Source organism: Drosophila mojavensis, unplaced genomic scaffold, assembly GCF_018153725.1.
Source record: "Drosophila mojavensis isolate 15081-1352.22 unplaced genomic scaffold, ASM1815372v1 contig_19, whole genome shotgun sequence".
Lineage (NCBI taxonomy): Eukaryota > Metazoa > Arthropoda > Insecta > Diptera > Drosophilidae > Drosophila > Drosophila mojavensis.
The window spans coordinates 3,821,883-3,836,558 of NW_025318726.1; the positions used below are offsets into that span (position 1 = coordinate 3,821,883).

Here is a 14,676-nt window from a genome sequence, read left to right on the forward strand (position 1 = left end):
GTGGTCTATATTTATTTACTTATTTACAGCTTTGACACCATCTGCGACATGTTTCGCGTTTCAGCTGCCTTTTGTGGCTGTCATTTAGCCATTTGCTTATTTGGTTATTGATTTCGCTTTATTCATGAATTAAGCTTTGCTTAAAAACAGAAGTGGGCCGGCCGTTTCTGTTTTTTGCGCCCTAATCTAAATGCAAATAAACACGAAAGCACAATGGATTCTTTTCATCTCTTGTGGGCCACAAATCGACGGACCGGCGGGCTGGCTGAAGCAGCTTTTGATTTGACATTGATTCTCAATACAATTGCAGAAGGTGATCGAGTATTTTTTGGGTATATAGCTAATGATGATAATGATATATAAAATCTTCTCTTTAGTGATTATTGTTGGCATTACAAGTTATAATGCATTTTTGCATACAGCTAGTATGCAGTAGAAGTAATAAAACTTCTCACAAGTGATTAATGATAGTAATTATTGTAGTCATCTATTTTATTTATTTTATTATTGCGTTGAACAACATGAATAATTCGAGTATTATCTACTATCTTGTTATTTTTATTGATCAGAAACCAACCTTGGAACTTGGCATGTTTGCTCTTCTGTTTCCGAGATTAGCATTTACAATATTTTCATTTAGTTTCAGTAATAGTGTATACTACTCATATTTTTTATCTTTTCTTTAGATTTTATATTTTCATATCGAAATATGAATATGAAAATATTCTTTGTGAAAACTTCTTTGTATTTAAACTCAATTGGAAATATATTATATTATGGTATGAATAATATATGATATCTATAAAGAGGCTGTATTTTTACTAATTTGACAATTGTTAAACAGAAGATTTAAAGCATCTCCTGATAACAATCTATTGAATTATTCAAAAGGTATTCAAAAAAACTCTGCTAAAACTATTTCAAATTCAAACAATTGAGATTGAATGGTGTTAATATTATCCACTTATATTTATGTTTATAACACTCAATTGTGTTACACTGCTTCTATGCTCAAAAACATTCATATAAAAATGGTTATTCAATTGTGACTGATAGATACAAACTAAGAAGGTTAAACGGGTTTCAGGACATCTTCTAGTCCAGCAATTGGAGATTTCTTACTTCTTTTATTTTGTGTGTTTTATTAAAATTTAAATTGATTGTTAAATAATATAATTTATAATTTTCCTCATATTCGAGCTAGCTTTTTCATTATCATAATTATTATTGTTATTATTATTATTATTCATATTATTATTGTTATAATCATTCAAATTTATTATCTGCTTGATTGCAATTTACTGTAGTTCTTATTATTAGTTATTAATTAATTTATAATTATTATTTATTTTTAACATTCTTAAGGCTATTTTGATATAGAAAAGTATGTATAATGTTTATTTTTATAATTACTATATATCATTATCATTGTTAATATTATTTTATACTTCTATTGGTAATACCCAAAAACTGTGCTATGTTAAGTGAATATTTATTTAATTTTCAATTTGTGATCAACTGAAAACTGATTGCTATGATATCATAACTATAAAAAGGACGAAAGGACTTCGAGGTCTCAACAAATTATTAATTTACCACTCAATTGTATTTTTTAATCTTCTTTCTAAATAAAAGTAATTTAAAGTTGCAGATTTCGCTCCTTTTGATCATCTTGATTATTAACATAAATACCCTAAATATCGATCATTCTGCTTTTGATATGAAATTATTCGGCACGCCGAAATTGATTCCGGAATTTCCTATGATTTTTTACAGTGTATGTCTAAGTGTGTTTGGCAGCGATTAGGAATTTTTTCCTCCGTTACTATTTTGCAGTTTTTGCAGGGGATTGTTTTTCTTTTTTTGGCATGTGACTGCTGTTTTATTTTTAGCGTTGCCTGTGCTGTGGTGATGTGAGCTAATCTATTTGCAATATGCATTTACAAATTCTGTTGTTGCCACTGTTGTTGGTTGTGGTTGGTGTTGAGTGCAAGCTGTGTTCAGTTGTGTTGCTCTTGTGGTTCTTGTTGTTGTTGTTGTTGTTATTGGTACTTTTGTTGTAGCTGCAATCGCCACTCACCTTGCTTTGATTTGATTGAAATTAGTTAGTCAGAGATATGCTCAGATTTTTTAATTGTAGTATTTATTATAGATCGGTGATATGTTGAAGTAATAATATTTTTTTATTAAATAAATAACTTCATTTGATTTATTAATTAATTTTTGTAATTAGCACAACACTTGACTCGATATTTTAGTAGATTTACTTTTGATTTTATTTGCTGTTTATTTTCGCATATTTATTTGCTTTAGTCACGTCGCTTGATTAGCAAAACAGATTGTAAAACATGTTTTAGCATGTCCACACACACGCACAGTGGGAGTGGGAGCGGGAGTCGGACAGAGAGGGAGGCAGGTATACAGGTAGTCAGGGGAGAGCTGGCTTGGTAATCGCGTGGCTGTATACAGTAAACAAATCGTAAATTTTCGTATATTTTGCTTTCACCTGGGCTCCTCGACACTCAGCAAACCAAAAGAAAACACAAAAAAAGAAAAACAATAAATAACAAAAAAAAAAAAGAAAAGAAAACAATAATTGGCATAAGAATAATTTCCTTAGATTCTGCTTTGGCCCACGCAAGGAAACGGCCAGCTGCAAATGTATATGTATGCACGTGTGTGTGTGCGTTGATTTTCTGTGTTTGTGTGGGAGGCAAACGCGTCGAATGGGCGCCACAATTTGCGCAGTTTAAGGCTGGCCAAGATTTGATTCATGACTTGATTCGATTTCATTTTGAAGGCACTTTCGTGGCCCCAAATTTGGCAGCAATTTTATGGTTTTATTGCAATAAATAGCAATTAAATATTCTGTTATATTTGCAGCTCTTTTTATTTATGTATTTATTCTTGAATTTGAGCCATTTGTTTACCTCTTTGTATGCATTAATTAAAGCCAAATTTTATACACTAATAATTTAGTTTTCTCTGCAACCTTTATGTGCCCGACGAAATATTAATTATATTATTTAAAGTAGATTTCCTTTGTGTGTGACACGTTTAACCTTCAGCAAACAAGCTTTTAATTATATATCACTCAATGCCAGATGCAAGCGTAATTTAGCGAGCACGCACGTTTTATTTGCAATTTTTTTGTTATTTATTTATTTATTTATTTTTATTAAATTTATTCTTTAATATTGCTTCACTTTCACAAATTCGCTTCAAGGTTGCGTTGGGCTCAACCTTCGCCTTAAATTTAACGTGAGATACTCGTAAAGTTTCACTTTCGATTGCTCGCAGCATTTGCCGCGTGTCACGGGATCCGTTTCGTTTTTTTTTTCTTCAATGTATTTGCGATGTTTTTCACTATTTATTTGGTTAGCCTTTTGTAATTTGGATTTTGCGACACGTGCAGCCGCAACGGCTGTTTACTCGCCTTTAAAGTTCATCGAAAACTAATTTCGTTTCGATTTAAAAAAAACCTCAATGGAATTTTGCTTTACGTTTTCGCTTTCCTTTAGCGCCTACCCTTCGGCTCTTGTTGTTATTGCTTTCATTGTTGTTGTTGCTCCTCGTGCTGGTAGCCTACACACATATTTCCAATAACAATGTTACAAATTCGCCATGTTGTTGTTGCCGTAGCAGCACTTTCCCATGGCACTTCCAATGCACAACTAAAAATAAAGTTACGCGTGGCCAGAGCGACTGCGACGCCAACTGTGACAGAGACGTTGACTGCGATAACATTGACAGCTGCTGCTACTACTGCCGCATGGTCGGGTCAGGCAGGCACGCTGCTCTGCTACTGCTACTGCGCTGCTGCTGCTATTGCTACTGCTACTGCTACTGCCACTGCGACTGTTGTTGGGGTATTGTGCTGTATTTGTGTTTGTGTTTCTGTTTCTGTTTTTGTGCTCTCTTTCCTTCTCGATGGCCAATGGTAAAATCAGCGTGTTTGTCTTTGCTTTCCAGTGCTACCAAGCCTCACCCCCGCTAAGCCCCTGCCTAACAAGCTAAGGTACGCGTGCTGGACAGTTGACTAACTGTTCGGTCTAACTGGATTGGAAGTGCATTAGTTCTTGCGTGTTGTTGTTGCCATTGCCGTTGTAGGCGAATTCGTAGTAAAGAGCATGACGCTGCATGAAACGAAATGCGGTGAATGAAATGACGTCGCTGCAATAAAGCGTGTAGCGGATTGAAGGATTGAAGTAAAGAGCATCGTGGTGACAGTGTGACGCAAAAGGAGAGGGAGCGTGACAGAAAGATAGAGTGAGCGTGGGACTATGTGATCTATGCGTGGGCATACAATGCATAGCGTCATTGAGGTTACAGTTAATAATGCAATGCACAGTGGACAAAGTGAAAATTCTATAGCTAAATTAATGAATATTATAAATTCATTAAAAACTTTTAATATCGAGGGTCTATGTAGAAAATAAAAATGAGTATTGACTGGAAAGACTTTTAAAGACTTTTTGATATAAATTAAATATTTATAGATAATTAAAATAAAAGGTAAATTCGAATACGCTAATAATTTGTAATTTTATATTATATTTAAGCTTTTCCAGCAAAGGCACTAAATAGTCAAGTCATGGAACTAGTTCATTTATTTTATGCAAAACATAGTTATTCATATTCTGATCCCATGATCTGACGTCCTACGGTAACTCATAGAGGCAATATTTTTGTAAGCTTTAATCAAATAAATTTAAGATTGCGCGCGCACTTCGCTACATCATCAGCTGCTACTTCTGCTGCTTAAGCACTGGAAAGCACAGCGAGCGGAAGTAGCGGGCATAACGGCACTTCTCAATGCAGCGCATGCGCCTGCCGTTCCATTGCTGTTTCAGTGAGAGCTTTCCCATTTGGCGCTGGAAGTATTCCAACGCATGACGTCTGGCCATGGCTTGCGTGCGTTTCTATTGTGAACGTGGTGAGAGCTGCCACTTGCTGTGGTGGCTTTCGCCTGGCGCGTGGCTCTGTGTGGTGAGAAGGCAGTGCAGCTGCACCGGGTGCAAAGCAGAACAGCTGCAACAAGCTGAAACCGAGGAGGCGCTTCCATAGGTGGCTGGGGCACAGAGGCGTCTTCCCTATCAGTTGTTAAGGCAGCGCTGCATTTGCCACAGTTTTGGGTCGCTTATCGGAATCGTGGGGCGGACCCGAAAATTGTGCACCTAATTCCATTCCACGGCGGCTTGCAACCAAACTTGGCTGCCACAGCTTGCAGTTGGTTTCTACCTTCAATTTATTTTATTTTTTTTTTTTTTGGGCAAAGTCGAAATCAATAGTTATTTTATTCTAGTCGGCGGGGCGTGGCAAGTACAAGAATCTTGCCACGAAATGTTGCATGCTAATGTGCAGCAGGAATCAGCCGTTGCCATTAGTATTTTCTTACGCAAAAAATTAGTCGAAATTTTTATTGGGAACATGCTGCATCTGGCAAGTGGCAAGAGGCAGGAGGCAAGACGCAAGTGGCCGGGGGCAGGCGGCAGCAAAAAACTTTCTAATTAGGCTAATAAATTTGCAACGAGCAACGCACTTGACAAAGTCGCCGGCGATATCGCTCAGCCAAACACGAGGCAGGCAGCAGTTGCCACTTGCCACTTGCCACTTGTCACACTCGCACCGCCTCCTGCCCGCCAAACTAGCCAGCAAACTTTTCGGATATCTTGTGGCGCTGGCAAAATGTGTTTTCGGGTCAGCTGTGGCACTGCCGCACCACCCGCCTGCGCCTCCAGCCAACTTTAAACTGTCGCGCTGCTGCATATAATTTATGTTGATTGCATTTAACGGTGCAAAAAGGGAAAATGCCTTGCCTAAAAGTATGCAACGCGGTTCTTTTGCCAGCTTGCTAGCTTGCCACTTGCCACTTGCCACATGCAGCATGCTCTGCCCCTGGTCAACAATTTATTTTTATTTTATTTCGTTTATGTTGCCACCACAGCTACGACTGCGGCCGACCATCAAGTGCCACCAATATTTGTGTTGCATCTATTTGTGCAACGCGTTTCCCTTTGTGCGGCATTTGAACAAGTTTTTCCATGCCAATCGGTTTCCCTTTAAGAACTAGAGTGCAACTTAAAGACAAACTTACTTTTACAGCTAACTAGTATATAAAGCCTATCTTAAACTTATATGTTGGCTAACTAATGTTATATTAAATATATAGAATATACATATAAAGAAAGACATTGGGAAACTGTGTGAGCAAAATTGATGGGAAACATGTTGGAAATTGTAGCTTAGAAACTTCATTAATGATAAAGGCAAAAGTTCTAAACGAAAAGACAACGCACCAATGAAAGACAGAGATTACATATATACATACATATATGTATATACATATATACCCATATACCGGTATATATATAATATTTATATGTATAAATATATATATTTATTTGTAATAAACATAATTTGACATAGCGAGCGAGTCAGAAGAGAGTTTCAGAGAAAGACAGAGAGAAAGAGATAGAGAGAGCAAGAGAGAGACAGAAAGAGAAAAGCGAGAGATAGGGAATGGGAGACAAACAGTTAAAAAATAACAACAACAAAATGGGGCATACTTTTTATATACAACATCTAAACACTTAGAATGTTAAAGACAAGACGGGTTGGTAGAGGTAGAAAATATATAGAAAGAGATAGATATATAGAATTATACCTATATAAAGGGAGGGACATGATTATAATTCGGTTTTGGACAAATTTATGTTAATTTAAATTAACATGGAAAGATATATGCATATAACATAGAAACATATGTTAATTTACATCCATATCATTTTAATCTCTAAATATTTTTGTATCTTTGTAGTCGGGTCATAAAATATATGGACGGAAAGTAGATAACTTATACGTAAACATATATTTATATATATATATATATATATATATATATATATATATATATATATATATATTTTTTTTTTTTTTTTTTTTTCTATAAATAGAAAAATATATATTATATTTACATATATGTATATGTGTCGCCGTTATATGTAGAAAGGGGCAGAGAGAGAGAGAGAGAGAGAGAGAGAGAGACGAAAAGCGTGAAGCCTTGTTTGGTTAGATTTTGACCCAAAGTCAGACACAACGTAGACTTTAATCTCTCGCCCTTATATCTATTTAGAGATAGAGATCAAAGGACAAGGATATAAAAGTCAAGAGAGAGAGAGAGAGGGCCAATCAAATGATTGGCCTTTAAACGGAAACAGAGTGATAGAGGTAGCGTACAAATAGAGTGAGTGAGACAGAGGGAGAGAGAGAGACACAGAGAGAGAGAGGCATACGGGTGTGCTAATTGGAGAAAACGAAATCACTCACCATCGTAGTCGCTGCCAGCTGTAACGGTATGTCCTTGCACTTGCGCCTGCGCCTGCGCGGCCATTAGATGGCTCTGGAACTCCTCCTCGGAGCTACTGAAGGATCGCTGCTGCTGTGAGGCGTACTGTGCGCCAGCCAAGGAGCGCCGCTGCTGTTGCTGCTGCTGCTGCTGATTGTAGGTGGTGGCATCCATGGCGTGGCCCCCACTGATCGTCAGGTTGCGCGTCAGCGGTGGCGCCTTCTGGTAGCCACTGCCCCCACCCAGTTGCGCTGGCTGCGAATGAATCTGCGCATGTGTCGAGGATCCTTGATACGGTTGCTGCTGTTGTAGCATTCGCTGCTGTTGCTGCTGCTGTGGCTGCTGTTGCTGTTGCTGCTGCTGATGCTGCTGCTGCTGCTGCTGTTGCATATGTTGCTGGCGTGCATTGAATCGCTGCTGCTGCGGTATTAAATGTTGCTGTGGTTGTTGCTGTTGCGGCTGCTGTTGCTGTTGCTGCTGTGGCTGCTGCTGCACCTGGCTGGGATGTGCCAGGTGAGGATGTTGTCGCATCAGACCATCCAGCTCGCCCTGCAGGGACAGATAAATTCATAAATTTTCAAATGATGAAAACGAAGTGAATATGTCATTCTCGTTATACGATTATTCCTACTCCATTAAAAAGATATCTCGAAAAGGGAAATCTCTTTTCAATGGAGTAAGCATAATAGTATTACAAAATCTAAGGACTTTAAATTTGTCGGAGTATTCGTAACATTTTTCCATGCTTATATACATATATTATATTAGATGATTATATGATCATAATATGCACACATTTAAATTTGTAAAATATAATCCCCGGTTTTCAAATTTAATGAATTTCTTCTCTTTTCCCCTTCATTTTTATCTTTTCATGTCCTTTCTTTTTATCGAGCTCATATCTTATATTTTCTAGCATATGTATTCTCTCTTCTACATTCTGTTCAGGACTTTGTTCTTTATTTTCTCACTTCGCCTATCTTGCATCTCTCCATATTCCTTACATTCCTCCCTTTCTTTTTCTTTCTGCACGCTTCGCTGTTTTTTGGCCAGGTTTCATCGCTTTTTTTTCACATCTTTTCTCTCCTCATATTTTACCTCTTGATCTGTCTATATTTGTATTTTTATCTATACTTGTTTTCTCTTCTATCTTCTTCTAATTACATCATTAAATTGATTCTCATTAAAATTTGAACTGCGTTTTCATGTTCATTTTCATCAGATTGCCTCAGTCTTACAATATTTATGTACTACCTATGTCAACATCATTTTATATAATAAATAAATATATAAATCAATTTCAATTTTATACAAAATCTCTTCATCTTTCAGCAATATTGAAGGCTCTTGTTTTTATTTACGCAGATTTCTGTGTACTTATATCGCTTACTTATATTTTCTATAATTTATCAATTGTATCTATTATTCGCATATCCTAGTTACAATCTCCTGATAAATCAGATTATGTTTGCTATATACTAGAGTCCTTAGTTTCAATAGTTTCAAAATAAATTCAAATTATAATATTTTATCTCATCATAGCTAAAATTCATTCTCAATTCCATAAGCTCACCTGATAGTAACGCGGATCATCCTCTGGATAGGCGCCCGATCTCTGTGGATGCTGCTGCTGTCCGTAGCCCAGTTGTTGTTGCTGCTGCTGCTGTAGTTGTTGCTGCTGGAGTTGATATTGCTGCGCCTGCTGCGGATTCATGGGCTGCATGCGCTGGCGCTGCGGCAGCTGCTGCTGCTGCATCTGCTGCTGCCCAGGACTCAGCGGCTCCATGCCGCTGTCGGAGACGGACAGGCGACGATTCGTTGGCTGCTCCTGCTGCGAATATTGGCGACGCAGCATGCTGCCAGCCCGCTGCATGGGCAGGTTCTCCTTCTCGGCAGCGCTGCGCGTGCGCTCCAGCTTCGGTCGCTTGTCCGCCGAATCGCGTGGATCGACAATGGCCTGCTGCGAGATGTCCTGCAAAGAGGGGGGGAAGAGAGCGAGAGCTAACTTGATTTCCCTTTAGCTTGAAATTCAATCTACTTACGCTGCTGCCGTCGGGTTCGATGCGCCGTATGAAACCATCTTGCTGCACCGCCGTCTTGTTTATCCACTGGCCCGTTTTGGAGAGCAGCTCCTGCTTCTTGCGGCACAGGATACACACCCAGATCACCTGCAAGCGGAACAGAATCAAGTGAGTGAGATTAACGTCAGCAGCTGCCACCCAAAAAATATTCACTTAGTTTCTATTTTAGCGTTAGATTTTTTTTTTTTTGGTTTTTTGCTTTTTTGGGGGGAATATGTCACAGCCTTTAGATGAGAATCACTTGCATCAGTTCATTGCGCCCACCACGCTCCTCTTCTACTTCAACGAGCTGTGGGAGCTATGGAACACCTTTAGCTGCCACCTGATTACGTACGTAGAGCGTGGTCGAGGTGAATATTTTGCGGGCTTCTGCAGTTTTCACTTTCGCTGGCACACGACAGAGCTGGCAGAAGGGGAAGAGGAGGAGGAGGAGGACGAAGTAGAGGAGGAGGAGGAGGAGCAGCTAGAGCAGCTTGACGATCTCGACGACCAATTGGAGTATAGCGTGGACAACGAAAGCAGCCTCCAGCCCGAAGTGGAGCACGATATGGAGCAGAGGCAACAGAGCTTCTATCGTTTGCTTCACATGTCGCTCATATTCCGCGCCTCTCATTTCAATCAAAGTTGAGATGGCCGGAAGAGCCAGAGGGAAATGGAAATTCTATATCGCTTTCGTCTCCATGCAGAAATTGTTAAAGACGTTGCAATTCCACCTATCTATGTGTGTGAACGTCTATGCATGTGTGTGTGTGTGTCTGTGCCTTTGTCTGTGTGTGGCATCTTGGCAAAGCTTCAACAGAACGTTTGGCAACGTGGCCAGCAAATGATAACCCGCCATGCCAATAGAAAGCCAGCCAACCAGCCAGACCGTCACGGCTCGCTGGCTTAAATAAAAATTGAAAAACGTGTAATTGAAATGCAATGCAATGTGAAATGGTGTGCCAACTGCTGAAATGCTCAGCCCCCACTCCCGGCCCCAGCCCAAAGGCAATTGTATTTTGTTAAATTTCAATATGGTAACCAAAATCTATAAGCTCTCGATATACTAGAGATGCTGTAAGTTCTTTGCGTTTCAACTAGTTGAAGATTTTTCTTTTAAACTAAATAAATTCATTTTAATGATATAGGTGTGTAAATTCTATGGTGATTAGATGGACATCTCAATATCTGGTTATGTAAAGCATTATAGGGCATTTACAGTGCTTCTAAAATTATAATGTAGCATCGGCAATTGGATCTTAGAAGGAACCAGACTGCAAAGATGCCTGAAGCTGTTCAGCTCTGCTTGGATTGGCCATTTTATTTAATAATTTTTGTTAGCCGATTTTCTTGCAATTTTCAACATACAATCTACATATTTTTAATCCAATAGATATATTTTAGAAATTTCTTTACGATACATCAATTCAAAGATTGTGACAAGACTTTAAGCTGATTTTTACAACATAACAAAAATCGAAATACTATTAAATACACATAGAGCTATATTTGGACAGTTTTTACATTAATATATACATTTAATTTTATAGCTGCATTTCAATAGAGGTTTTACATTAAAAGGAAATGGTTATTAATGTTTTGGAACACTATCTGCGTCTGCTATAGAGGGAACTGATTATAAGATATATGATGAACTCATTTATACATACGGACAGACAAACGAATTGACCGTCCTGATAAATATATACACACTTTATAGAACTCGCTAAACCCCCTTCTGACACGTACGTACATTTCAACAATATCCCTTAGTCCATTGAAAATTTGATTAGTGTTTGAAAACTTCGTGCGCGCATCGATAGCTCTTTAAATAGGTTCAGATAGCTTCATAGGGAAACTGAAAGCTCAATCGAGTGATAATATAATATAATATAATATAATATAATGTATTCAATTTGCTTGAATAAAGTTCAATCTACATGAAATATCTCGATCAATAAGCATAATATTTATATTAAAAATGAAAAAATCTATCCGTCTTTAAATATTGTAATGTAATTAAAATTGGATTCATGGTGCACTTTATTCAAGTTGAATTTACTTCAGAGTTTGTTTTCCCTCATAGCTAAGCTAATGGCTTTGGCTAGTTTAAGATTAAATTTCTGTAGCCTTGTGAGCTGCTCTAGCTAGCGCCTCTCAATGCCAGAAATCAAGTGTCGAATTGACCCCCAAAAACATTGTCATATAAAACTAATAAAAAAAAAAATAAATAAACGCCCAATAAATATTGGCGATTATTTATGCGTGGTTCACGCGGCGTTTGGGCAATTGTAAGAGCTGGCCAAGGGAGCGTATGAGCGATGGGGTCGATTCAATGAGCAGCAGCAGCCGTAGCCGCGGCAGAGGAGGTCGTCAGTATAGCTGGCGACAGAGTGTCATCCAATTTATCAATGGCTGGAAAATGAGCAGACTTCGCCTCTCCTCGCCTCGCCTTGTCCTAGCCTTCAGCTCGCCTTGCATGGAGCTGGCTCCACACGTCGTCGAGTGACAGCCGCGTCTAATGGCTCTTGAAATTGCGAACTGTAAAATGTGTCACGCTGTCAACTCCCATGGACAGTAAGAAGACGAGAGACGAGAGAGTGAGAGAGGGTCACAGAGCGAGAGAGAGAGAGAGAGAGAGACAGAGAGAGGGTACGGGAGGGAGGTGTGCTTGCACTTACCTTGTTGCTGCGCAGGGTTACTTTGCCGCCGCAGCGGGCGCAGCAGCGTATGTTGCAATAATGGCAAATGTGGCCAACGCCATCGGCAAACTTGGTCTTAAGGCATATGTGACAGGTGGCATCCAGCTCGACGCCGGCCTTCTTTTGCTGCTCGGATCGCTGTCTGATTTGCATCTCCAGCGTAACGACTTCGTCCTGTTTGCGTCTGTGAAAATCCATTTGAATGCGATTTTTGGTTAGATTTCAAAGAAAACTTAAGCATCGGAACAACAAGGATTTTGGCTAAAAATAGGCGACAACATGACAGTTCTCAAGGTAGTCCCTTAAGCTTGGCTGGATTTACCTCTAAAATCAAAAATTCTTACATTTCACTGTATGTTGCTATTATTATGTACTATTTATTCTACTGTTGATCCATCTGAAGTTATCTAGTTTGAAATACATAATGACATATATTATATAATAAATATATAATTTGAGCCTGCCTGAAAACTATTTAAGAATGTTCTTATGGAACAGCAAAAACTGATTTAATTGGAATTTAGATGTTCACATTTTCATAATCTAATTATTGACTGCAAATTAATGCCATCATATATATATTTTTTTTTCTACATATGTCTGCACCTAAGTTAATACCAACTGATGAGGCTGAATTCTCCAGTGGAGAACACAACCTAGTGGTATACAACCAATTGGTATTTTTCAGTTAAATTCGGACGAGAGAGAGAGAGAGAGAGCTTATACTAAACTAGTAGTAGTATAAAAACGGGTTCATTTCACTGAGTAACAAGTCTATTTACAAGTCTTCGGGAGAGTAGGATTCGGCTCCCATAATCGCTAGTGTAGTAGAGCTAAAATTATATACATATCTACATATATATTAATATATGTATTTATGTATATATAGTTAGTTTTCCCAGCTGGGGCAATCTCAGTCTGATAAGACATTTGTAAATCTTGGGATGGTGCGGCGGAAAGGGGGAAAGGTATTAATTAGTTTGTGTGTATCTTGTGGTGATACCACCGGCCGAGGAAGATGCGAGCGTTGCCGCCGACGTTATATATGTTACTATAATCTTTTGAGCGATATTACACTTATTAATTTATTAAAAGACAAGAAATACGATATTTGCTTATGTAGTAGAATTTGAGGTTAACACATCTATCAATATTTAACCGTGTCGATTGCTGAGACGACTGTCATAATGAGACATGACAGAAGAAGAAGATAAAGGTCTGCAGAGTTGAGTTTTTAGGTTTGAAGAGGAGAGACCTATAGTAGTAATGCAAGCCGTATAAAATTTATAAATCCTACTGTAGGATTCCAACACTTATTGCCATAGCTCGAATATAACAGTTGATAGTTAATTGAAAATCTCACACATTGAAAAGAAAAAACTCGGTGAGGAATCACAATCTCAATAAATTGATAGATGATAATTAGAGGAAGTTAAGTAATCACAGTGTTTTGAAGTTGCTTAAGTTGAATCATTGTATTTCTCAATACTCAGTTCGTAAGTCTCATTGTGTGAATGTCAATTGTATCGCTCCTTAGGCAATGTACCTAAAGAATGAACCGAGTTCTTTCGCTCAGAGCGAGATCATATGTTTTTTCGGTTAATTTCACGAGTGCAAGAATCATTTTCAGGCTATGTTTATTACATATCGTAAAAACCAGAAGAAGTACGAGCTAGATCTCTGCCGTTCCACTAGAGTGACAGAACTACTTAGCTTACTTACTACAACAGGACTTTAACAGTCCTGTCACTGTTGACGATGTAATGTTAGGTTATTAGTGGAGGTATTGACATTGCCCCGCTACACGACGTTATCCCTTATCTGTTTACCCGTGTTATCTTTCATTTATAATTTAATATCTAAATTTATATATACGAGTATCACAACCCAAAACAAGTGTTGTCTTACATCTGCTATCTGCATTACCCGTTATCTGATATCCCTATCTGTATGATATGATATTATCGTTTGTATGTAATGGGCTACCAAATCGACTTACCGCATTATCTCATTTTGCTTCTCCTCCTCCTGCTTCTGCCGCATGAGCACATTTTCAATTTGCATGCGCTCGTGCGGCGTCAAATGCGATAAATCTGGCATTTCGTCCATGGCGTTCTGCTGGCACTGGTTCCCGAACTGGTTCTTTATGTTATTATGCGCTTGTTTTGTTGGTTTCGCACATAAAAACTAAATATTAGTTGCACTAATTTAGTTAGCAAATCGCTGCTATAATAAATGAATTACTTTACGACTTTGTAGAATTTCTTGTTGGTTTTGTTTTGGTTTTGGGAATTTTTAAAGCTTCTCTCTTTATGTATATATATTTAAATAACATTTGGTTTTGAATGCAATTAGGCAATATTTATAAATATAATATTTTGTATTTATTATAATTATTATTAAATTTATTTGGATTATTAATAAACCATTCTGATAGAAAATCACAGAGCAAATTTCTAAATTTTACTTTTTTTTTTACTATTTGATTTGTTGTTGTTGTTATTCTTTTTTTTTTTTTTTTATATATTATTAATTTTAAGAATTTTTAAGATGACGGCTTTGCTGG

General features: G+C 37.9%; 2 protein-coding genes across 14 annotated transcripts in view; one reads left to right on the forward strand and one right to left on the reverse strand.

The window, feature by feature from the left end:
* LOC6572144 (regulating synaptic membrane exocytosis protein 2) overlaps positions 1 to 14,641 on the reverse strand; it is a 44,301-nt gene extending 29,660 nt beyond the window's left edge. For 6 of the 13 annotated variants that reach the window (XM_032728255.2, XM_032728254.2, XM_015166254.3 and 3 more), the window contains exons 1-5: positions 14,110 to 14,634; positions 12,090 to 12,294; positions 9,391 to 9,516; positions 8,922 to 9,320; positions 7,330 to 7,897 (exon numbers count right to left, since the gene is read on the reverse strand). In XM_032728255.2, coding sequence (XP_032584146.1) covers positions 7,330 to 7,897; positions 8,922 to 9,320; positions 9,391 to 9,516; positions 12,090 to 12,294; positions 14,110 to 14,219 — 1,408 coding nt within the window. In that variant the 5' untranslated portion in view covers positions 14,220 to 14,634. Of the gene's footprint in view, positions 1 to 7,329; positions 7,898 to 8,921; positions 9,321 to 9,390; positions 9,517 to 12,089; positions 12,295 to 14,109 lie in introns of all 13 variants that reach the window. The other 7 variants (XR_004363789.2, XM_015166240.3, XM_001998260.4 and 4 more) reach the window with 4 other exon arrangements.
* Positions 9,600 to 10,553, forward strand: LOC26528564. The gene has a single exon (XM_015166256.3). The coding sequence runs from the start codon at positions 9,644 to 9,646 to the stop codon at positions 10,055 to 10,057; it is 414 nt and encodes a 137-aa protein (XP_015021742.1). The 5' UTR covers positions 9,600 to 9,643; the 3' UTR covers positions 10,058 to 10,553.
* Positions 14,642 to 14,676: the final 35 nt, after the last annotated feature.